The 25,427-nt window shown below is 41.8% G+C and overlaps 2 protein-coding genes across 2 annotated transcripts; one reads left to right on the top strand and one right to left on the bottom strand.

Annotated features, from left to right (window-relative positions):
* Positions 1 to 5,326: 5,326 nt before the first annotated feature.
* On the top strand, positions 5,327 to 21,123 carry LOC141155489 (extracellular calcium-sensing receptor-like). Its single transcript, XM_073642356.1, has 6 exons — positions 5,327 to 5,508; positions 7,327 to 7,490; positions 10,653 to 10,885; positions 18,749 to 18,961; positions 19,053 to 19,176; positions 20,207 to 21,123. Exons 1-6 carry the CDS (start codon positions 5,327 to 5,329, stop codon positions 21,121 to 21,123), a joined length of 1,833 nt encoding a protein of 610 aa, XP_073498457.1.
* Positions 21,124 to 24,255: 3,132 nt separating this feature from the next.
* LOC141155488 (olfactory receptor 10C1-like) lies at positions 24,256 to 25,191 on the bottom strand. The gene has a single exon (XM_073642355.1). It carries the CDS (start codon positions 25,189 to 25,191, stop codon positions 24,256 to 24,258), a length of 936 nt encoding a protein of 311 aa, XP_073498456.1.
* Between the last annotated feature and the right edge of the window lie 236 nt (positions 25,192 to 25,427).

Below are 25,427 nucleotides of genomic sequence, written 5' to 3'. Positions count from 1 at the left end.
GGGGCCCTCCAAACGCGACATGGTGTCCGCTAACAAATTGGAACCATGTCGCGTTTGGAGAGCCCCTGTATGCCTAAACATTGGAGCTCCCCCACAAGTGACCCCATTTTGGAAACTAGACCACCCAAGGCACCTATCTAGATGCATAGTGAGCACTTGGAACCCCCAGGTGCTTCACAAATTGATTCGTAAAAATGAAAAAGTGGGAAAAAAAATACTTTTTCATTTTTACGAATCAATTTGTGAAGCACCTGGGGGTTCCAAGTGCTCACTATGCATCTAGATAGGTGCCTTGGGGGGTCTAGTTTCCAAAATGAGGTCACTTGTGGGGGAGCTCCAATGTTTAGGTACATCAGGGGCTCTCCAAACGCAACATGGCGTCCGCTAATTATTCAAGCAAATTTTACAATCAAAAAGTCAAATGGCGCTCCTTCCCTTCCGAGCCCTGCCGTGCGCCCAAACAGTGTTTTTTTCCCCACATATGGGGTATCTGCGTGCCCAGGGGAAATTGCAAAACAAATTTTGGGGTCTATTTTTTCTTGTTACCCCTGTGAAAATAAGAAAAATTGGGTCTAAAGTAACATTTTTGTGAAAAAAGTTAAATGTTCATTTTTTTCTTCCACATTCAAAAAATTCCTGTGAAGCACCTGAAGGGTTAATAAAGTTATTGAATGTGGTTTTGAGCACCTTGAGAGGTGCAGTTTTTAGAATGCTGTCACTTTTGGGTATTTTCTGTCATAAAGACCTCTCAAAGTGACTTCAAATGTGATGTGGTCCCTAAAAAAATGGTTTTGTAAATTTTGTTGGAAAAATTAGAAATCGCTGGTCAACTTTTAACCCTTATAGCTCCCTAACAAAAAAAAATGTTGGTTCCAAAATTGTGCTGATGTAAAGTAGACATGTGGGAAATGTTATTTATTAAGTATTTTGTGTGACATATCTCTCTGATTTAAGGGCATAAAAATTCAAATTTTGAAAATTGCAAAATTTTCAAAATTTTCTCCAAATTTCCGTTTTTTTTTCACAAATAAACGCAAGTGATATCGAAGAAATTTTACCACAATCATGAAGTACAATATGTCACGAAAAAACAATCTCAGAATCAGGGGGATCCATTGAAGCGTTCCAGAGTAATTACCTCATAAAGTGACAGTGGTCAGAATTGTAAAAATTGGCCTGGTCATTAACGTGCAAACCACCCTCGGGGTTTAAAGGGTTAAAGACTAAGCCCTGCCCACCGACGCGCCATTGGTGACGCCAAACCGTGGACCAATCAGGCGGTGACAGGTCACCGGGTCAGGTGAGTGTCAAACCACCAATCACGATCCGCCAGGTCACGTGCATGCTCAGTGCGGCGAATCCTGGACTTAGACTCCAAAAGCCCTGTCTCCCTCCGCAACCTATGCTTAACATTGCTAGGCACAAATACTAAGGAGACAATGTGTACGTCTTGTGGACCAGCTAGGCGCTGGGGCTGATGATGATGCTGAGCAGCATCAGCCTTGGCTAGACCAAAATGGGAGACCACAGAAGGCTCTGGACCCATTTCAAAGCCAGCAACAGACTGACACCTAACATGTATGGAGCATTATATGGGGGCCAGTATCCTGAATGAAGTGTTATATGGGGGCCTGTATTCTCTATGAAGTGATTTGTTGGTTTCTGAGCTATTGTGGAATTTACAATAGATATCACTAATGTAAGAAGTGAAGTCTTTGCATTGTACTATATATCTATATATATTTCTCTGCAGTATCTGTGAATTGTGGTATGTGTTAAAGGGGCCCACTGAGACTCTTTTGCCAAGGGCCCATGTAAACCTGGACCAGCCCTGGATTAATTAAATCTAGGGAGAGAGAAACTAATTAAAACAACCTTTGAAGCAGAGACTTCCTGTCGTGGACAGGTGATTAAAACAGGATATCTGCTGGGGAAAAGACAATAAACTTTGAGATCTGTGTACGCAGGGGAGGAGAAGTGCAGAGGCTGCCTTAGTTTTGTTCCAAAAAAATAAGCATACTGGGTTCAAATGATTTTTATGACAGTGTTCCAGGCTTTGTGTTTCCATTGTCCAGATATGAATATTGGGGTTTTGTATCGATCTGATATTCATGGGATATAGATTTTCAGTGTCATAGAAAAGGGTCGGACGTGGCGCACTCACTCACAACGCTGTGGGGCCACTAGAGCCCTTCCAACTTAATAACACACCGATAGATGGTGCAAACCAGGCCATGATTGCTCTGTATGTAACTGTAAGATCATGATAAGAAATATGATGTCAATATCTACTGCCTGGAAACTTCAGGAGGGAAGATATCCTGTAAGTTAGGGATCTCATAAAATTATAACATCCCACAATCCGCCCCCACATGAGCTTATCTAGGGGAGGTATGTGGGTGTAACTTTGATGTAATAAAAAGCAGTATTTGGGCCTGGGCCATTTTTCAGTCCTTGGAAGACATTGTTTGCTGTGGTTCTGTCCATTTTCCCAACCTGAGTGCTTCCATCCTCTAAGCATTGGGCCATTTCTGTGACGAGGTTTAGTAATTCTCTTTCGTTATTCCTTTTTATTTTATGTAACTGTATATACCATATTGTTTGTTCCTATTTTGAATCATTTTGTATATTTTTTTTATAAACACTGTCTATCTTTCTGGATTAAATATATAAATTTAACAGCTCTGTTCCTCTTGCATTGTAAACCTGTAATGGGTGTCCAATCGGCCTGTATAAATGATTGACAAATTGGTGGCAGCAGTGGGATCAGTGCGCCCCCCCTGGCTTTGTATCCTTGACAAATTGGTAACAGTGGTGGGATCTGAGTGACCCCCCCAGCTGTTAGCCGTGACATACAGGTAACAGTGGTGGGATCCGCTTGACCCCCCCCAGCTGTTAGCCGTGACATATTAGTGGCAGCGGTGGGATCTGCGAAACCCACCCTGCTGTTAGCCGTGGCATCGCCTTTTAGGTTTTTCTATTTATGGTATTTACCTTATGGTTTAAATAATTTAATTTTATATTTTGATAGATCAGACTCTTTGATTTTTTATATATACAGTATCTTAAAAAACTTTTATTTTTATTTTTCATTTGACTTTTTTAGCTCCCGTACGGGATTTGAACCTACGGTCATTCACCTACTTATACTATATACTGCATTGTAGAATGCTTAAGTATTGCAGAACATTGTAAAAATGATGATCTCCTATGAAGCTTGAGCGTCACAGAAGTGAGTTATGGAAGAAATGGATGCCTTCATCAGGCTCTCGGCTGCAATGGCGATGGGTGCTTGAATGGATGCCCTAACAGGATTGCACCATTTATTTGCCTCTGTCAGAGGTTAAACAGCAGTTAGAGGCAGATGTCGGCTGGATAACACAGCTGGCACCTGCCATATCATATGGCAGGAAGGGATTAATGCTAACAAGTATTATAATGTTTCTTATATGTATATTATTGTATTATATGAAACTATTTGTTATATTACTTTCTTATTATTTAGTATTATTTGCATTAATATTTTTATTATGTTGCATTGTTAATTCTCATAAATCTTAATGTAAAGCTCAGATGTATATTTTTGTGGGATTATTGCATCAATCTTTAAAAAAATATATATATATTTATTAGTCAATTAAAATATCTGTTGTTCCCACCACCTGGTGCCACGTTCTTTACCCTATAATCAATGAAAATTATATTTGTGATCTACGTTAAATTGGAAACAATTACATGAAATAACATAATTATCTGGTGGAGCTTATAATGATATTAAATATAAGGTAGAGACAATTATATATAACAATTATATTATAGTGCGTATTAATGGGTGGTGCAGAAAATTCCTTGAGGACAAAGTTCGTCTTTCTCTATTGACCGGCCATAATATAAATCACTTTGCAGTAGGACTGTGGGCCGCTGCAGAATACGCCGCCCTGACTCTGATTGTAGAAGGTAAGTTCTTCTATTTCTCTGTGTCCAAATACAACAATACATTTATATATTAATATAATTTCAATTATCAATAATTTTGATTTTTTATTAGTTTTTTCAATTATCATCATTGCTTTTTTTGGGGTTGTAGAATCATAAATAAAAATAAAAGTGAGAAAATATCATGAGGTATATTACTATGTGTAGAGGAAAAATAACATGACCAAAATAAAAAATATTAGCAGATTCGTTGCACAAGATCTTCTGGTTGATTCAGGCCCTACACCAATAATAGCCCCAAAAGGCAATTCAGATGACATGCCCATTTGGACCCAACTTTGGAGGCGATCCTTTACCATTTGGGTTTATTTCTTATAGGATAATTCGCAAATATGCTGTTAAACCTTATTTATTTATTATATGTTATGTGCATGTAATGATAGCAAAGATTACTATGGAACAAAAAGTGTACTGGCACATTAGATGGCTGCCTGCAAAAATGATGGTTTGCCCAACAGCCATCTTAGCCGGCTCTACAATACACAGATGCACTCGTTCGGTTGAGCACTACTGTGCTCTCTATGAAAAAGCCATTGCCAAACATCTCTGCCGGTGGCTTATCTCCCAGAGAAAAAAGTGATCAGCAGTAGGAAATCAGACATCTCCCCCTGGTGATCAGTTATCCGGAGGTCCCATACATATTAGACTGTCGCCTGAACCCATTGATATCGGCAGGTTCAGCAGACAGTATTCTAATGTGTATGGGGGCCTTAAAAATTATCTACTTTGGAGTGCCCAAAAAAATACCAATATGACACTAGGCCTGGTCATGACGAAACGAACCTAAGTTCATCACTGATATGCATGATGAAGGAGAAAAAAGGAATAAAGCACAAGAGAGACAGAAGGAAAACAACTAAGGCTACCACAAACCTGTCTGACATTTTTTTCTCTCTCCCTATCTCTTTTTTTTCTATATAAAAATTAGACCTTTAAAGGAAACAATAAAACGTTGGCAAAATTGAAATCGTTCTAAAGATCCAGGTAGCGGGGGCAAGGTTTTCCATCATGGTGTCAGAAGGTTGAATTCTTGAGCTAATTGACAATAAATGGTGAGGATGATGGTAGCAAGGTGCTAATAGTCATCCACTTGAGCTAAGGTCAGTCTGCTTTGGGTTTGCCTTCATTTTGTTTTTCACTTGGAGATTTTTAATAGTACATACAGTGTTTTCTGGGCACTGTAGTTTTGCAACAGCGGATGATCCGCCTGTTGGATATCACTAATGTATTTTGACGATGCGTAGTGTCTTCCATCTTTTCAATACCAATAAATGTTGATCATGTCTGTCTTGGCAGGTACATGATGCATCTCTTTTTTTATCTCGGTGTTATGACTCTGCTCTTCTGCCCTACTGGGACATTCAAGCTGAGCTGTTCACTCTCCATTCATGCTATGGCCAATTACACTGAGAATGGAGACATCATGTTGGGAATGGTCAACCCGGTCAGTTTATTGTTTACTCAACCCATGGTCACATTTTCCAAAAAGCCATCTCCACGTCCGTGTGATAGGTGAGTATTGTTATTTTGCTTATTCAGTGAAGGTCAGTGGTATTGATTGAAAGGAGGAGCACAATACCAAAGATAAAAGTGGGCCCTCTTTTGTTGTGCTGGGAACAAAATGGTTGGGTTTCTATGTGCACTTCTCCACGATCTTCAGCATCTTCCCTTTTTTTATTAACACTTTGGTTTCTCAAATGAGAAACGCAGTAAAAAAGGAGAAGGGAAGAACCAGGACTGGTACACTTTTTTCCACTGGTCCCATAGCAGTCGGAAGGTCTTTGGCTATTGGTATAAAGATGGTCTGCCATCACAATGGTGAACACTTGGGCTAAGGGTTGGCTTCAACAAGAGGAACATCTGAAAGTGCCAAAAATTGCTAATATTATTGTGCCAATTTATTGCTCTGAAGAACCATCTCAAAATGCCTCAGGAGAGTGCAGAAATCGCTCTTAGGCCACAGTAGGGCCTGGATGTGTAACTTGAAGCTCCTGGCTCCCATCACAGGATCTGTAACATGGCCCCCTCTGTACCATGTGCCAATGATAATTTTGGTGTCTTCTTTTGTGGAAGAGGGGTCTTTGTGTAACATGGTGCGGGGCAGTAGCTGTGGGCAAGGTACTTGTCTCTTACACCCTAGCACATTACATGAAAGTGGGAGTCCTGCCTGGGTGTGTGGACTTGTACTGTGAGGGCACTATGCCTGTGCCAGTCGCATGTAACCGATTGAGGGAGATACCATTCAAAAATAAACTTTTTACTGAACGGGAACTTGATAGATAATATATATACAAGAGATAGCAAGTACCCAGTCTTATGGATGTTTCCTTTACAATGCAAAGCATTTTTCACACAGTTTTCTTCCATCATTTCTCTATTATTCTCTATGTCCACTGTTTCTCACTACTTTACCACAACCCAGATTTAACACTACAATCCTACTTAGCAAGAGTCGTTTACTTGTCCCGCGGTTCCACGTCTTCTTTTTCCTTAGGGTGCCAGTACTCCTGACGCTCTGGAACTCCCGCCCGAGACACTTTACTCGTCTCACGTACTCAGTCCTGTTTAGGCCCATTACCTTCAAGCATTATAAACTCAGGGTTTTGAAGCTAGGCGTTCTCTCCCAGGACCCATCTCCAGAAGGTTACTCTGTCTCTTAGGCAATTCTGTTCTGGATCTCGCTATCCCTTTTCTTTGGTCTCTTCTCACTTAGAGTCACCCCATAATGTGGTACTGCTCCCCTTGGACCTCTAGGTCCACTTGCTATGCACTCCAGACTCTATCTGACATTCTAACAGGAAAGTGTCACTTTTCCTACAACTCATCCCCTCCCACTCTGGGCTAGTCCCAACCATTAACTGTTACTATCCCTATTGTCAAACTACACATACTATCAGTATTGCTAACACCTTTAAAGCACAATATTAACATTTAGCACAATGTACATGACATATTTCACATTACACCACATAACAATTAAACTAACACACTAACAATTAAAGAGGGAAACGTGGGCAGCATGTCCATCTCCTTACATTTGGGCAACCCCAAGCACTAAGGCACCTATGTAAATGCTACCTCTCTATCCTTTTGGTATATTGGTGTTGCATTAATGCTCCATACATTTTGGAAGTTCAATGCAGCCATTATACAGAAGTGTGTATGAGCCCTTAGCATGGCAAAACCAGGTTGAATATTTTGACTATAACAACATTGTTATAATACTGTCCCCAGTAGGTCTGACCAGGGAGGAGTACATTACACAAATCACCGATTTATATGTTACTTGTATATCGAGTAACATGATGAAACTGAACTTGTCTATTTCAGGCTGAACTCCGAACTCTACAAGTCCATTCTGGCTTTAGTTTTTGCTTCTAAAGAAGTGAATGAAAATCCAGATCTTCTACCCAATATCACACTAGGGTTCAAGATGTTTGATTCTTGCTTTTCTGACTCAGCTTCCCTTCAAGCAATATTCCAGACAATGTCAAGTGATGGCAACCTACCCCCAAATTACAGATGTGGACCCCAGCCTATGGTACCGGCAATCATCGGAGACATGTCAAGCCCATCAGTGGCAATAGCAAGAGTGCTTGGTCTATGGAGATTACCTCAAGTAGGTAGACTAGGAGTAGTAGAGAATGTTGTAGAGCGGGAGCAGTAATGATTGGTACAGCAAAGCTGGATCAGTGGTGACTTGGGAAGCAGAGCCGGTACCACAAAGTAGCAGAGTTATTAACATGATGTAGCAGAGTTTTTTCAACAATGTAACAGAAGTGGTAACATAATGTAGTAGAATTTATAGAATGATGTAGCAGAATTGATAATATGATGTAGCAGAATTGATACGATATTGCAGAGTTGGTACAATAATGCAGCAGTGTTATCATAATGTAGCAAAGTTGGTCACATCATGCAGCAAAGTTGGTATAACAATGTAGCAGGGCCATTAATGCGATGTAGCAGAGTTATACTGCAATTTAGCAGCAGTAGAACCACATTGTAGCAGAGTTGTACAGTGGAGGCTGATGTAGCAATGCAGGAACAATGGGATAGCTATCTTGAGGCAGAGATGTGGTTCACAGCACAAAGTAGTAGCTGTAAACCAACTACTTGAATACTCGAGCAGCATCCTACCAACTGAGCCAGGTTAAGAGATTCAATGAAATGACATCGTAGGTGCATGTAGAGTACCCCAGTAACATTTGCCAGATGCTCACATCAGATCAAATCTACAGTGACATGTAAAAGTTTGGGCACCCCTGGCTAAAATTACTGTTATAGTGAACAGTTAAGTAAGTTGAAGATGAAATGATTTTTCATCATTTCCTTTGTATTTTAGGCAACAAATAATAATTATACATATTATTATATATTGTCATGTTTTACATTTTAAAAATTACAAAAAGGGAAATGGGCCGATGCAAAAGTTTGGGCACCCTGCATGGTTAGTACCTAGTAGTACCCCCTTTTGCAAGTATCACAGTTTGTAAACGCTTATTTGAGAGATTTTCATCCATTCTTCCTTGGAAAATTCTTCCAGTTCTGTGCGATTCCTTGATCGTCTTGCATGCACTGCCATTTTGAGGTCTAGCCACAGATTTTTCAATGATGTTCAGATCAGGGGACTGTGAGGGCAATTGTAAAACCTTCAGCTTGCGCCTTTTGAAGTTGTCGATTGTGGATTTTGACGTATGTTTAGGATCATTATCCATTCGTAGCAGCCATCCTCTTTTCCACTTCAGCATTTTTACAGATGGTGTTATGTTTGCATCAAGAGTTTGTTGAAATCTCATTGAATCCATTCTTCCATCTATCCGTGAAATGTTCTCCGTGCCATTGGCTGCAACACAACCCCAAAGCATGACTGACCCACCCCCATGCTTAATGGTCGGCGAGATGTTCTTTTCCTGAAATTCTGTGCTCTTTTTTCTCCCCACATACTTTTGATCATTGTGGCCAGAGAGTTCTCCTTTAACCACATCGGTCCACAGGACTTGATTCTAAAATGCATCGGGCTTGTACAGATGTTCTTTTGCACTTCTGACACTGAATTTTATGGTGAGTATGCAGGAGAGGTTTTCTTCTGATGATTCTTCCATGAAGGCCATATTTGTGCTGGTGTCTCTGAACAGTAGAACAATGTACCACAACTCCAGAGTCTGCTAAATCTTTCTGAAGATCTTTTGCAGTCAAGCGGGGGTTCTGATTTGCCTCTCTAGCAATTCTACGAGCAGCTCTAACTGAAATTTTGCATGATCTTCCAGACCTTTTCTTGACCTCCACTGTTCCTGTTAACTGCCATTTCTTAATTACATTTCGAACTGAGTAAAGGGCAACTTGAAAACGCTTTGTTATCTTCTTATAGCCTTCTACTGCTTTGTGGGACTCCACCACTTTCATTTCCAGAGTGCTAGGCAGCTGCTTAGAAGAACCCATGGCTGATGTTTTCTGGCACAAGGTTAGAGGAGGCTGTGTTTTTATAAAGCTGAGAAATTTGCATCACCTGGCCTTTCCTAATGATGATAGTGAACAATATATAACCATAAAAGGCTAATTAAGGTCTGAAACCTTGGTCAAAGTTATCTGAGCACACAAATCTCCAAGGATGCCCAAACTTTTGCATAGGCCAATTTTCCTTTTTGTAATTTTTAAAATATAAAAGATGAAAAAAAAAAATAAAAAAAATAAATAAATATATAAATAAATAAATAAATATACATATATATATATATATATATATATATATATATATATATATATATATATATCCTAAAATGCAAAGGAAATGTGTCATCTTTAACTCTAGGCCTTTTACAACTTGCCTAACTGTTCACAATAACAGTCATTTTTGTCAGTCATGCCCAAACCTTTACATGCCACTGTAGAATTTTTACCAAATTTTGCAAAATGGAAAAAAGTTGGGGTTAAGAGTTGAAGGATGACCAAATTATATTGATTTTGATTTTCTTCTGCCACAGAGGCCAGGTTGTTCTTGTCCATATTTCTTTAGGTAGCATGCAATAATTAGAATTTTTTTCTTTACGTGAAAAATTCTCAGGTCAGTTACATAGCGTCTCTTCCATCCTTGAGCAACAAAATTGAGTTCCCATCATTTTTAAGGACTACTGTAAGTATCGGGAGTCAGCCTCAAGTTTTAATAGCTCTGTGCAAAAAATTTGGTTGGACCTGGATAGGGGTTGTCACTTCCTCGGCAGATTACTTCGTACAAGGAGCCATAGAATTCAGAAGAGAAGCCAACAAGAATGGGATTTGCATTGAATTATTTGAAACAATCCCTTTTACTGTCACCAATAATGGAATTGAAAAATCGATAGAAAACATCAGACGATCAACGGCCAGAGTAGTTATCCTCTACTGTCATAATGTACAAGTTTCCATGATATTTTGGGAGGTCCTGCAACAAAACCTCAAGGGAAAAGTTTGGATAGGCACAGAAGCTTGGTACACCACGACCACTATTCAAAATCAGTTTTGGCCCATACTTAACGGCACCATAGGAATTGCAAGAAGTAGAAAAATTCCTCCCAATTTTTCCAATTTCCTACACACTTTCCATCCTAGTAAATATCCAAAAATGCCACTTATCAAAAATTTTTGGGAGCTGCTATTTAATTGCTCATGGCCCAAAGAAGGGATTAATATCCACACAGATCAAGACAACAAGACCTGCACAGGACTGGAGAAGGTGGTGACTAATGACATGGCAGAATTCAGTGACCCCAGATCACACTTCGTGTACATGGCCCATAATGCCGTTTATGCCATTGCTCATGCTCTGCACTACTTACTGCACTGCAGACCTGATGAAGGACTTTTCTTTGGAAAACTTTGTGCCGATAAACACGACATACAACCATGGCAGGTTAGTTTTCCTTATATTATTTATTATTTTATCATCAGAATAGTTAAGGAAGGAATGCTAATGGACATTAATAGTAATTTACTGTATAAGCGATGAACACAAATATGTGACCCCCTCTAAACATCTATTTTATGGGCCCAAACCATGCAATCAAAGCTTTATAAATTGAGAGATACAGGTCTGTCTGACTGTGGTCTGTCTCCAGGAGTATGTCTCTTGAGTAACCAGCAGAAATATGCCAGAAATGGGCCAGAAGTGACCAGAAGGTATGAGTAACTACCTATTAAATGTACTTAGCTTCTCTATTCTCCCTTACACTTTCATTATGCTTACATATGCCCTTACAGTTTTTGCTCCACTAATCCTCACTCTTCTTCGCTATCCCCAAGCCCCAGCACCCGCAAACCAAATAAGCATCTCTCCTTTCCTCTTACCTTCCCACCTGACCTCATCTGCCGACCTGCTCCTCAACTTCAGATCTATCCTACTCAAACATAAAACAAGCCAGCCACTCTCCTTCTCCCACCTGCTCTCCCTCTCTCTGCTTCTTCTCACTGCTGCCGACATATCTCCCAATCCTGGACCCCCACAGCTTACACCCTCCACTAACTCCCCCTCCTATCACTCCCAACCAAATACAAACTACCCCAATCTCTCCTACGTTAAACCTGTGCCCTTGACACCCACCTCCTTGCTCCCTCTCTCTGGAGCACTCTGGAACGCCCACTCTGTCTGCAATAAGCTACATGTTATTCACGACCTCTTTACCTCTCATAATCTTTCCTTCCTGGGCATCACCGAAAAATGGCTGACACCCTCCGATACTGCCTCCCCTGCTGCGCTGTGTTACGGTGGCTTGCACTTCACCCACACTCTTCGCCCTGGTAACAGACATGGTGGAAGAGTGGGTCTTCTCCTTTCTGCCAACTGCACCTTTAACCCAATCCTGCCTCTACCTTCCCTCTTGCTCCCTTCTTTTGAAGTCCACTCTGTCCGCATCTACTCTCCCTCCAACCTCCAAGTGGCTGTCATATACAGGCCCAAAATGTTATATAATTATCTTAAGGCCATCAATGAACACCAAACAGTATTTATTGTCAAACACAAAAAACATTTTACCAAATAATATAGAAATAAGTATATTTAACCCCTTACTTACCGGGGACGTATTAGTACGCATATTTGCGATCCTCCCGTTCAGTGAGGGCTGCTGCGCTGAGACCTCGCTGAACGGAGCACATGTCAGCTGATTCTTACAGCTGACATGTGCCCGCAACAGCCGCGGGTGGAATCGCGATCCACCCGCGGCTGTTAACATGCTAAATGCTGCTGTCAATCTCCGACAGCAGCATTTAACGCGCGCTTCCGGGTAGCGCGTCATAAGCCCCGCCCACCGGCAACCCCGTCACGTGATCGCGGGTCGCCAATGGGCGTGCATGACAACCCAGGGTCTGCAGCAGACGCCTGTGGTTGTCATGATCTTGTCGCTATGAGCGCCACCTAGTGGTCGGCGCTCATAGCACAGGACCATTTCTGCTGCATGCAGGGGACCTGCTCGTCCCCTGTATGTAGCAGAGGCGATCGGATAGTTGCTGCTTCTAGTCTCCTATGGAGACTATAGAAGCATGCAAAAAGTAAAAAAAAAAAGTTTTTAAAAATATAAAAAAAAATAAAAAAATATAAAAGTTTAAATCACCCCCCTTTCGCCCCATTCAAAATAAAATATATTAAAAAAAAAAACACATACACATATTTGGTATCGCCGCGTTCAGAATCGCCCGATCTATCAATATAAAAAAAGAATTAATCCGATCGGTAAACGGCGTAACGAGAAAAAAATTCTAAACGCCAGAATTACGTTTTTTGGTCGCCGCAAAATTGCAATAAAATGCAATAACGGGCGATCAAAACATCGGATCTACCCCAAATGTTATCAATAAAAACGTCAGCCCGGCGCGCAAAAAATAAGCCATCAACCAGCCCCAGATCACGAAAAATGGAGACTCTACGGGTCTTAGAAAATGGCGCTATTTTTTTATTTTTTTTTTTACCAAATTTTAGAATTTTTTTTCACCACTTAAATATAAAAAAACCTATACATGTTTGGTGTCTATGAACTCGTAATGACCTGTAGAATAAGAAGGGCAGGTCAGTTTTAGCATTCAGTGAACGTGGTAAAAAAAATAAGTAAAAAACAACTGTGGTATTGCACTTTTTTTGCAATTTTACCGCACTTGGAATTTTTTTCCCGTTTTCCCGTACAGGATATGGTAAAACTAGTAATGGCGTTGAAAAGTACAACTAGTCACGCAAAAAATAAGCCCTCACATGGCCATATTGACCAAAAAATAAAAACGCTATGGCTCTGGGAACAAGGGGAGAAAAAACGAAAATGCAAAAACGAAAAATGCTCCGGGGCTTAAGGGGTTAATATGTAAAGTGCAAGGGGAAAAGTGGAGCAGTTGACCTTACAAATCATTTAGGTTTAAAGGGTTTGTCAACTTGAAACAATCCCAATTTGTTAAAATAATCTGCTGTTATTGGGATCCCCAGGGGGATTTTCCTTGCAGAACTACCACACATGGAATGGAGAACTACAGTAGATAGTTGGCATTAAAATCAATGAATGGTCCTTGTAATGTACAGTATAAACATGGTGAGTGCTCCAGAATGAGAAACACGTTTTGTAGACGTTCTTGGCTCTAGCTAATTGATTGAGATCCCAAATGAGAGACTTCTCGTTGCAAACTCAGAGTACCTTAATAGTGTATTTGAAAATGAGTTTTCTAAAGACGGCAATTCATTTATGCTTTTCTTCTCCAAAGGTCTTTAAAGATCTCATTCACACATCACATGGATCAATGTGTGTGTTGGATCCAAATTTAATCTGTTTTTGCTAATTTCTCTTGATGGAGGTTTCCTAAAATACTCAGCATTAGAAGGTGAAAAAACCGACTGTTAATGGATGCAACTTGGATGGCATTTGTATGCTGTCCATCTATTTTTTGGGGAATTTATTCACTTGAATGGTCAAGTTTGATCCTCAAAATGGGTCCCATTCAAATATACAGTGGTGTGAAAAAGTGTGTGCCGCTGTAATGCACACGCCCGGACTGACTGGCCTGTGCGTGTTTAGTGGTTCCACTGTGCCATGAACCGGAGAGTGCCTGGAGGGGCGTAATTAAGTATCTGCCCGATCCGACCAAGGTCGCACGACGGCATACGACGCCAGTGCACCAGGGAGGAACCGAGCAGAGGGACAAGGGTCTACTCCAAGTCAGACTCCGGACACGGCTGTTGAACCACACCAGGGAATACAGGAACATGCAGACTAGAGCGCAGGCTGGGTAGGGTCCAGTACAGACTGGGAGACGAGTTCAGAGCCGCAGATGCGGTAAACAAACAGAGTAAAGCGAAACCGCAGACGCGGTGGACAAGGCTGAGCTGAGCGAAACCGCAGACGCGGTGGACAAGGCTGAGCAGAGCGAAACCGCAGACGCGGTGGACAAGGCTGAGCAGAGCGAAACCGCAGACGCGGTGGACAAGGCTGAGCAGAGCGAAACCGCAGAAGCGGTGGACAAGGCTGAGCAGAGCGAAACCGCAGACGCGGTGGACAAGGCTGAGCAGAGCGAAACCGCAGACGCGGTGGACAAGGCTGGGCAGAGCGAAACCGCAGATGCAGTGGACAAGGCTGAGCAGAGTGAAACCGCAGACGCGGTGGACAAGGCTGAGCAGAGCGAAACCGCAGACGCGGTGGACAAGGCTGAGCAGAGCGAAACCGCAGACGCGGTGGACAAGGCTGAGCAGAGCGAAACCGCAGACGCGGTGGACAAGGCTGAGCAGAGCGAAACCGCAGACGCGGTGGACAAGACTGAGCAGAGCAAAACCGCAGACGCGGTGGACAAGGCTGAGCAAAGCGAAACCGCAGACGCGGTGGACAAGGCTGAGCAGAGCGAAACCGCAGACGCGGTGGACAAGGCTGAGCAGAGCGAAACGGCAGACGCTGTGGACAAGGCTGAGCAGAGCGAAACCGCAGACGCCGTGGACAAGGCTGAGCAGAGCGAAACCGCAGAAGCGGTGGACAAGGCTGAGCAGAGCGAAACCGCAGACGCCGTGGACAAGGCTGAGATAAATCGCCGAAGAGGTAAACAAAGACAAAGCAAAAGGGATAGTGCTCTGTTCACACGGAACAGACTGGAAAAGAAAAGCAGAACCAGATACACACAAGATACTTGCAAAGAAGTAGTGAAAGGACTCCAACTCACAAACGGAAGTACAATGACAACGAGTAGAAGTTAGGTGCAGGTTCAGACTCTACAGAAAAAGGGAGCAAACGGACATAAAGACAAAACAGATAAGAAGCTAGGAGACAGTTCAGACAAGAACAGTTACTGCAACAAAATGCAGGAACGAGCCTAGGTAAAGCCAAGTGCTGGTTCAGACACTGCAGGAAAAGGGAGCAAACGGACATAAAGACAAAGCAGGTAGGAAGCTAGGAGACAGTTCAAACAGGAACTGTACTGCAACAAATAAAGGAGCGAGTCTGGGTATGCGGTCCCCAGAGGGCGAAACAAACAGGCTAGGAGCGTGTTCAGACAGGCCTGGAAATACAGCCTCCAGGAAGGCAGAGAGACAGCTGGCTAGAGTGCACAGACAGGACACAGTTCAGACACGGGAACTGATACCGTAAGGCAGGAAACATAGACAGGACCTGGCATGTCAGCAACCAGAAGCCAACCGACAGAACAAGATGCTCAGGCAAGGATTCCAAGAAGAAGCTGGTTTAAATACCAGGTGACAGACAGCAATAGGCTGAGGACGCATTAGGGGTGTGTCTGCAGCAGCTACTAGAATCAGGAAGTTCGGCGGGCATCGCCCTAAACAGCAAGAGCAAAGCAAAGCAGACAACATGAAAAGAAGCCAGAAAGGCAGTCTGGACTGGAGATCAAGTGCACGCTCTTGCACAGTGGGAGATGGACCACTATGCAAGGACGCCGCCAGGTATGTTATAGCCGCCTTCCTGATTTCTTATGCATTTGCATGTTTGTCACACTTAAATGTTTCAGATCACAAAACTAATTTAAATATTAGACAAAGATAACAAAAGTAACCACAAAATGCAGTTTTTAAATGAAGGTCTTTATTAAGGGAAAAATAAATCCAAACCAACAGAGTCCTGTGTGAAAAAGTGATTGCCCCCTAAACCTAATAACTGGTTGGGCCACCCTTAGCAGCAACAACTGCAATCAAGCGTTTGCGATGATTGGCAATGAGTCTTTTACAAGAAGGAATTTTAGCCCATTTATCTTTGCAAAATTGTTGTAATTCAGCCACTTTCTCATCCCTGTCCTCCTCACATGTCACCCATGTCCAGCAACTAGCACACCCCCTCAGAAACCTTGTACTTCTAGACAAACACACACTCTCTGACTCTATTCTACCACTGACATCCATATCCTCACTACACGACACAGACAGTGCCACAGCTTTCTACAATGCCACTCTCACATCAGCTTTCGACTCGGTCTCTCCTCTTTTGCATGGCAGAGTGTGACGAATCAATAGACAACTCTGGAACAATAACCTCACGAAAAAGCTTCGGGAAGCGTTCAGGATTGCAGAGCGGCATTAGAAGAAAACATATTCGCAAGATGACTTCACTGCATTCAAACAAGCAACACTGGCATTCAAATCAGCCCTCACCTCCGTTAAACAGGCCTACTTCATAACCCTCATATCTTCCTTATCCTACAACCCTAAACAACTATTCAACACTTTTAAGTACCTCCTCCGCCCTCCACTGCCCCCTCCGACCTCCCTCATTGCTGCTGAGGACTTTCCCACACACTTCAAAAACAAGATTGACCAAACAAGGCAAGCCTTCATTATCCGACCACCACAACCCCTTTGTTTTCCAGACCATTGCCCTTCCCCCATAACCTCCCTCTCCAACATCACTGAAGGAGAGCTTACTCGCCTCCTCTCCAAATCACATCTCACCACTTGTGCACTTGACCCCATCCCATCCCATCCCACTTCCTCCCCAACCTCACCCCACACTTATCCCATCCCTAACCCATCTCTTCAATCTATCACTAACTTCTGGTACCTTCCCCTCTGCTTTCAAACATGCCACAATCACACCCATCTTCAAAAAGCCATCCTTCAACCCAAACGCTTTGTCCATCTATTGCCCCATATTGCTGCTCCCATACGCCGCCAAACTCCTTAAGCAACATGTTCATGCTGAACTTTCCTCCCATTTCTCATCTAACTCTCTCTTTGACAACCAACAATCTGGCTTCCGTCCCTACTATTCCATGGAAACTGCCCATACCAAAATTACTAATGATTTACTTACAGCCAAAGCTAACAAACAATTCTCTGTACTCCTTCTTCTTGACCTGTCCTCTGCCTTCGACACAGTTGACCACTGCCTCCTACTACAGATCCTCTCCTCCTTTGGCGTCAAAGACCTTGCCTTGTTCTGGATCTCCTCATACCTTTCCAACCACACTTTTAGCGTCTCCCACTCCCACACTACACTACCTCTTCATCCCACCCGCTCTCTGTTGGAGTCCCTCAAGGCTCAGTCCCAGGACCCCTACTTTTCTCCATCTATACCCTTGGCCTGGGACAGCTCATAAAGTCGCACGGTTTCCACTACCACCTGTACGCTGATGACACCCAGATCTACTTCTCTGGCCCAGACGTCACCTCTCTGCTGTCCAGAATCCCAGCATGTCTATCAGCCATATTCTCAATGTGGACAAATCTGAACTCATCATCTTTCCCCCATCTCACGTATCTTCCCCATCTGATCTATCTATCACAATAAATGACATCATTCTTTCCCCTGTACCAGAAATCCGCTGCCTTGGCATAACCCTCGACTCTGCTCTGTCCTTCAAACCACACATCCAAGCCCTCGCCACCTGCTGTCGCCTCCAGCTCAAAAATATTTCCAGAATTTGTCCTTTCCTCAACCCTCAATCTACTAAACTGCTTGTGCATGCCCTCATCATCTCCCGCCTCGACTACTGCAACATCCTCCTCTGAGGCCTACCTGCTAACACTCTCGCACCCCTCCAGTCCATCCTTAACTCTGCTGTCCGACTAGTTCATTTCTCGCTTCGCTACTCCTCTGCTACCCCCCTTTGCAAATCTCTTCACTGGCTCTCAATTGCCCAGCGTATCCAGTTCAAACTACTAACACTGACCTACAAAATCATCCATAACCTCTCTCCTCCGTACATCTCTGGACTAATTTCCCGATATATTCCCTCACGTACTCTCCGGTCCTCCCAAGGCCACCTCCCCTCCTCCACACTTATTCGTTCCTCACCCAATCGCCTCCAAGATTTCTCTCGAATATCCCCCATCCTATGGAATTCTGTGCCTAAACACGTCCAATTATGCGCCATATTCGGATCTTTCAAGAAAGCTTACAGCCTGCACTGACCACACTGCCGCACCACCACCACCACCAGAGCTGCTGCAGCCCCCCAACCTATTGTCTCCCTCCCCATCCTGTAGAATGTAAGCCCGCAAGGGCAGGGTCCTCTTCCCTCTGTACCAGTCTATCAGTGTTCGTTCATTTACTGTAAGTGATATCTGTATTTGGTATGTAACCCCTTCTCATGTACAGCACCATGGAATCAATGGCGCTATATAAATAAATAATAATAATAATAATGCAACACCAGACCTAAGCTTGTGTGCGTCACTGTTCTTCAATTCTGCAAAGTGGAAGGGAATAGATAGAGATAAGGCCACAAAGATGAGTCCATAAATCCATAGAGATACAGTGTATGTTGCTATTACATATTAACCCAAAAATATATTAATTTGTTCCAAAAATAGCTACTTCATTACCTAAAGAGGGTTCACTTTGTGAATACCGCCGGAGCTGACGTGTCGTTTGACTCTAATGGAGACATTTATGGAAGCTTTGACATTTTCAATTCCTATATAGAAGACAACAGACTTAAATTTTTGAAAGTTGGGACCTTTAAGGATTATGTGGCTTTAAAGCTTTATATTAATGACAGCGCCATCTCTTGGGTTGGAGGACAGGTAAATTTGATTTCCCAGAAGATTTTGCATTAAAAAAAAAATGAATTGCAATCAAGGAAAATCTGAAATATACTATGATATATAATTCCAGGTACCATTATCAGTCTGCAGTGACGTTTGTCCTACAGGACACAGGAAAATGCCCCGGAAAGGTCAACCTGTCTGTTGTTTTGACTGTGTTCTGTGTCCAGAGTCCATGATTTCCACCGAAAAAAGTGAGTCCATAATCTCCATATTCATGTGTTATATTTGCTAGCTCATATTCAGGAATGCTCAGCGTAGCCAAGCCACTGGCAGTGGCTTTTGTGCTGGAGAACAAAAGATTTGCATGTTGCAAATCCAATGTGCTGGATCATTCTCTCCATCTCTCAGTGACATCACTTTTCAGGGGAAAATTGAGAGGCCTCCATACTAGAGATGAGCGAATTGATTCGCAGGATGCTGGTGCAGCTGCCAGGTCAGTATTCAGTGGCCACAGGATAGGAGCCCTACAAATTGCCTCCTACCTGCTGGTATCCTCGGCTCCTCTTCTGATTAACCTGCCTAGCTCAACTTCATTGATGCCGGGTGACATTGCACCAGGCCAGCTATTCAAAAGAGGAGCACGGATGCCGGAAGGTAGAAGGAGATTCGCAGAACTCTCATCCAAAGGCCACGGATTATTAACCTGGCCGCTGGACCAGGGCCCTATGATTTTTTTTGCTCATCTCTATCCGCGATACATATTAAGACTTTCGGCCAATCCTAGCAAATTTGGACAACTTTAGTTTAATGTATATGAGGTCCTTATTTTCAATAGTAACTCAAAATTTAGGTTTGTGCCTAGATAGAATGCAGCATAAATATAGTTGGATCTAACCCAAAAAAGAAGATCTTCAATTTGGAAAAATCCCTTTTTATTAGATGGGTCCCTTAATGGTAACTATGGATTTGTCACTGCTTGGATCCCTACTAATCAGTCATTATTTATTTGTAAACCTGGCAAAAAGAGCTCAGTTCCAACACAGCACTCCTACAGGAGAAATAAAGCACTGCAACTGTTCTCATTGAAATTGTGCATGTGATATAGTAACATACTGGGTCCTCCAGAGCAAGAGAGGCTTTTTCTAGTCACTCTCCATTCTGGCAAGCTAGATGAGGATATTGAATAGGGGTCCCTGATTTAAAAAAAAAACCTTTTAACAATTTACTACAATTTCCATGTACTCAGCTATTAATAGCTTTTACTTATCCATTATGTGCCAGATTCTGTTCGTTGTTTCGGTTGTGCAGAAGATTTTTGGTCAAACAAAGAAAGGACCAAATGTATTCCAAAAGTTGTTGAATTTCTCTCCTATGAGGAACCTTTGGGTCTGGTAATGGCATCATTATCCATAATGTTTTCCTTCATCAACATGATGGTGCTCATTGTATTTCTCAAGTTTCGGAATACCACGGTGGTGAAAGCCAACAATCGTAACCTCAGCTATATCTTCCTGCTCTCCTTAATATTCTGCTTCCTCTGCTCTTTGGTATTCATCGGTTGCCCTGTCAAACTGACCTGCCTAATTAGACATTCACTCTTTGGGATGATATTCTCTCTGTGTATTTCCTGTATCTTAGCCAAAACCATCATAGTAGTCATTGCTTTCAAAGCTACCAAACCTGGTAGTAACTTGAGAGTGTTCGTTGGGTCTAAGCTGGCCATCCTCGTAGTTTCTACTTCAACCTGTGTCCAGGGGATTTTCATCCTGGTGTGGCAGATATGGTTCCCTCCATTTCTCGAACGTAACTATGAAGTTCTTATTGGTGTTATCCTCTTAGAATGTAATGTGGGATCAGTTGTCTTGTTCTACAGCACCATCGGATACTTGGCCTTCTTGGCTACAATCAGTTTTGTTGTTGCCTTTTTGGCCAGGAACTTACCGGACAGCTTCAATGAGGCCAAATACATTACCTTCAGCATGTTGACCTTCCTTAGTGTTTGGTTGAACTTCATTCCGGCCTATCTCAGTACTAAGGGCAAATATATAGTAGCAGTTGAGATTTTTGCTATATTATTGTCTAGTTTTGGACTTCTTTGTTGCATTTTTGGCCCAAAATGTTATATAATTGTCTTAAGGCCATCAATGAACACCAAACAGTATTTACTGTCAAACACAAAAAAACATTGTACCAAATAATATAGAAATAAGTATATTTAATATGTAAAGTGCAAGGGGAAAGGTGGAGCAGTTGACCTTACAAATCATTCGGGTTTAAAGGGTTTGTCAACTTGGAACAATCCCAATTTGTTAAAATAATCTGCTGTTATTGGGATCCCCAGGGATCCAGTGCTCAATTTCCCTGCAGAACTACCACACATGGAATGGAGAAGTACAGTACATGGTTGGCATTAAAATCAATGAATGGTCCTTGTAATGTACAGTATAAACATGGTGAGTGCTCCAGAATGAGAAACACGTTTTGTAGACGTTCTTGGCTCTACCTAATTGATTGAGATCCCAAATGAGAGACTTCTCGTTGCAAACTCAGAGTACCTTAATAGTGTATTTGAAAATGAGTTTTCTAAAGATGTCAATTCATTTATGCTTTTCTTCTCCAAAGGTCTTTAAGGATCTCATTCACACATCACATGGATCAATGTGTGTGTTGGATCCAAATTTAATCTGTTTTTGCTAATTTCTCTTGATGGAGGTTTCCTAAAATACTCAGCATTAGAAGGTGAAAAAAACAGACTCTTAATGGATGCAACTTGGATGGTATTTGTATGCTGTCCATCTATTTTTTGGGGAATTTATTCAATTGAATGGTCAAGTTTGAGCCTCAAAATGGGTCCGAACCAAACATACAGTGGTGTGAAAAAGTGTTTGATTCCTTCCTGATTTCTTATTCTCTTGCATGTTTGTCACACTTAAATGTTTCAGATCACAAAACAAATTTAAATATTAGACAAAGATAACACAAGTAACCACAAAATGCAGTTTTTAAATGAAGGTCTTTATTAAGGGAAAAAGAAATCCAAACCAACAGGGCCCTGTTTGAAAAAGTGATTGCCCCCTAAACCTAATAACTGGTTGGGCCACCCTTAGCAGCAACAACTGCAATCAAGCGTTTGCGATAATTGGCAATGAGTCTTTTACAAGGAGGAATTTTGGCCCATTCATCTTTGCAAAATTGTTGTAATTCAGACACATTGGAGGGTTTCCGAGCATGAATCGTTTTTTTTAAGATCATGCCACAGCATCTAAACCAGATTAAGGTCAGGACTTTGACTAGGTCACTCCAAAGTCTTAATTTTGTTTTTCTTAAGCCATTCAGAGGTAGACTTGCTGGTGTGTTTTGGATCATTCTCCTGCTGCATAACCCAAGTGCACTTCAGCTTGAGGTCTCAAACAGATGGCTGGACATTCTCCTTCAGGATTTTTTGGTAGACAGCAGAATTCATAGTTCCATTTATCACAGCAAGTCTTCCAGGTCCTGAAGCAGCAAAACAGCCCCAGACTATCACACTACCACCACCATATTTTACTGTTGGTATGATGTTCCTTTTCTGAAATGCAGTGTTACTTCTACACCAGATGTAGTGGGACATACACCTTCCAAAAAGTTCAACTATTGGTTCGTCAGTCCACAGAGTATTCTCCCAAAAGTCTTGGCGATCATCAAGATGTTTTCTGGCAAAACTGAGCCTATGTTCTTTTTGCTCAGCAGTGGTTTTCGTCTTGGAACTCTGCCATGCATGAAATTTTTGCCCAGTCTCTTTCTTATGGTGGAGTCATGAAGATTGACCTTAAGTGAGGCAAGTGAGGCCTGCAGTTTTTTGGATGTTGTTGTGGGGTCTTTTGTGACCTCTTGGATGAGTCGTCGCTGCGCTGTTGGGATAATTTTGGACGGACGGCCACTCCTGGTAATGTTCACCACTGTTCCATGTTTTCGCCATTTGTGGATAATGGCTCTCGCTGTGTTTTGCTGGAGTCTCAAAGATTTAGAAATGGCTTTATAACGTTTTCCAGACTGATATATCTCAATTACTTTGTTTCTCATTTGTTCCTGAATTTCTTTGGATAGCAGTATGATGTCTAGCTTTTGAGGATCTTTTGGTCTACTTCACTTTATCAGGCAGTTCTTATTTAAGTGTTATCAGGCAGTAATCAGGCCTGTGTGTGGCTAGGGAAATTGAACTCAGCTTCCCAAAGATGTGATAAACCACAGTTAATTTATGTTTTAAGGAAGGGGGAATCACTTTTTCACACAGGACCCTGTAGGTTTGGATTTTTTTCCTTTAATAATAAAGACCTTCATTTAAAAAGTGCATTTTGTGTTTACTTGTGTTATCTTTGTCTAATATTTAAATTTGTTTTGTGATCTGAAATATTTACAGTTGAAACCAGAAGTTTACATACACTATATAAAAAGACACATATGCACGTTTTTCTCAATATCTGACATGAATTTGTATTATCTTATCTTTGTCTAATATTTAAATTTGTTTTGTGATCTGAAACATTTAAGTGTGACAAACATGCAAAAGAATAAGAAATCAGGAAGGGGCTTTTTTCACACCACTGTATCAACGTTTTTGGGGTTAGATCTAATGGTCTGTAAAAAAAAATGGATGTCAAAAGGCTTATTGACTATAATGGGTGTTTTATCTGTGGAAAGAAACTGGATTGAATGTGTGCAAGAATATCAGATGTGTGAACGGGGCTTAAAAGTGAAAGTCGAAAATTAATTAGTAGGATCGTATGCTCCAATTGTCCTTCTCACTAGTCTTTTTCAAACTCCTCCAATTTGTCATATGTCCAACAGGAGATTGTACCCACATTGTAGGCTTTTTCACACCTGGGAACTGTATGAAATTTTGAGTTTTTAGAAATAAAATCTGAAAAAGTTTCTCTACCTTCTTAAGTTTACATCCAATTTGACATTACCTCGTCAACCATCTTTAAAGTCCAACCTCACTAAAGGGAACCCCAAACATATAGATGAAATATTAAGTAATTCCTTTGCAGAAACCATCTTTTGAAGGTTTCACCAATTCAGGTCACCTACCATCTCCTACACTATTTTCCTATTTGTAGCTACATAGGTATAGCTGGTATTAGATAAGCTTTTCTGCTAATCAAGGGAGTGAATCTCCAAATTTCACATCATTTCTAGTGAAAAAATTGCAAATTAGATCTTGAAGGTTCAAGATGCAGATCAAGCCAAATATTATTATCTATTTTCTTCATGCTTCAATGTTCAGGGTTGGAGCAGCCCACTTCAAATACTGAAAATGCTAATGATGTTTACTGAAAGTAATAAAGTTTTTAGGTTTTACAGACAATGTGAAGTCGATTCAATATCCTAAAAAATGAAGTCTTTACTTCTTGGTTCCTTAGACTGTAGATAAGAGGGTTGAGCATAGGCGTCACCACACTGTAGAAGAGAGCCAGAAAACGGTCAATATCTAGAGAATACAGAGATCGCGGTCTAAGGTACATGAAAGAAGCTGTGCCATAGAAAAGGGTGACAGAAGTCAGGTGAGATACACAAGTGGAATACGCTTTACCACGATTGTGCACAGAGTTAATTTTCAGTAGAGTTGAGAGGATTCGGGTGTAGGATCCTAGAATGAGAAGGAAGGGCGTCAGAAGTATGGCCACACAAACGCTGAAGATGGCAATCTCATTCAGGTATGTTTCTGAGCATGCTAGCTTCAGGACTGGGGGTATGTCACAAAAAAAGTGGTCAATAACGTTTGGTCCACAGTAGGGCAAACTGAAGATAAACATGGTCTGACCCATAGAAAGTAGAGCCCCAGACAACCATGAAAAAGCAGAAAGACGACAACAGTTCTGAGCATTCATAGCCAAGCTATAATAAAGAGGTCTACAAATGGCGGTGAAACGGTCAAAGGCCATGACGGCAAGAAGAAGACATTCAGTGGTTCCCAGTGACAAGAAGAAGAACATCTGAATGGCACAATCAAGAAATGAGATTTTCTTTTCCTCCGAAAGGAGGTTTGCAAGAATTTTTGGCATGGTGACCGATGAGTAGATGGTCTCCAAGATGGACAAGTTACACAAGAAGAAATACATGGGAGAATGCAGAGCACGATCCGAATGCACGATGTAGACAACTGCTCCATTACCAATCAGAGTGGCCAGGTATATGAAGAAAAGGAAGAAGAAAATGGGAAGACGAACATCTGTGAAGGCTGAGAAGCCAAGGATGATGAACTCAGTCACAGCAGTATGGTTCATCATCGACCTCATAATGACAATCAGACCTCTCCCTTTATCCTGCAGGATAAATAGCATTACATTACACGGAGACACCTCAGCTCATGCAGAATATCTCTCACATGGATTGAAGCTTCACAACTTCTATGGATTGCTTATAAATCCTAAACATAAATTACAGATTTTTTTCCTTATCTTTTTAATACTAAGCACCAAATCCTTAACAAAGATATAGCATTAACTAGGTTGCCCAGCAA

This window comes from Phyllobates terribilis, unplaced genomic scaffold (assembly GCF_046119375.1).
Source record: "Phyllobates terribilis strain yellow unplaced genomic scaffold, ASM4611937v1 Scaffold_7__3_contigs__length_470593459, whole genome shotgun sequence".
Classification (NCBI taxonomy): Eukaryota; Metazoa; Chordata; class Amphibia; order Anura; family Dendrobatidae; genus Phyllobates; species Phyllobates terribilis.
The sequence above is the reverse complement of the archived record's forward strand: the minus strand, read 5'-3'. Positions and strand labels throughout refer to the sequence as shown.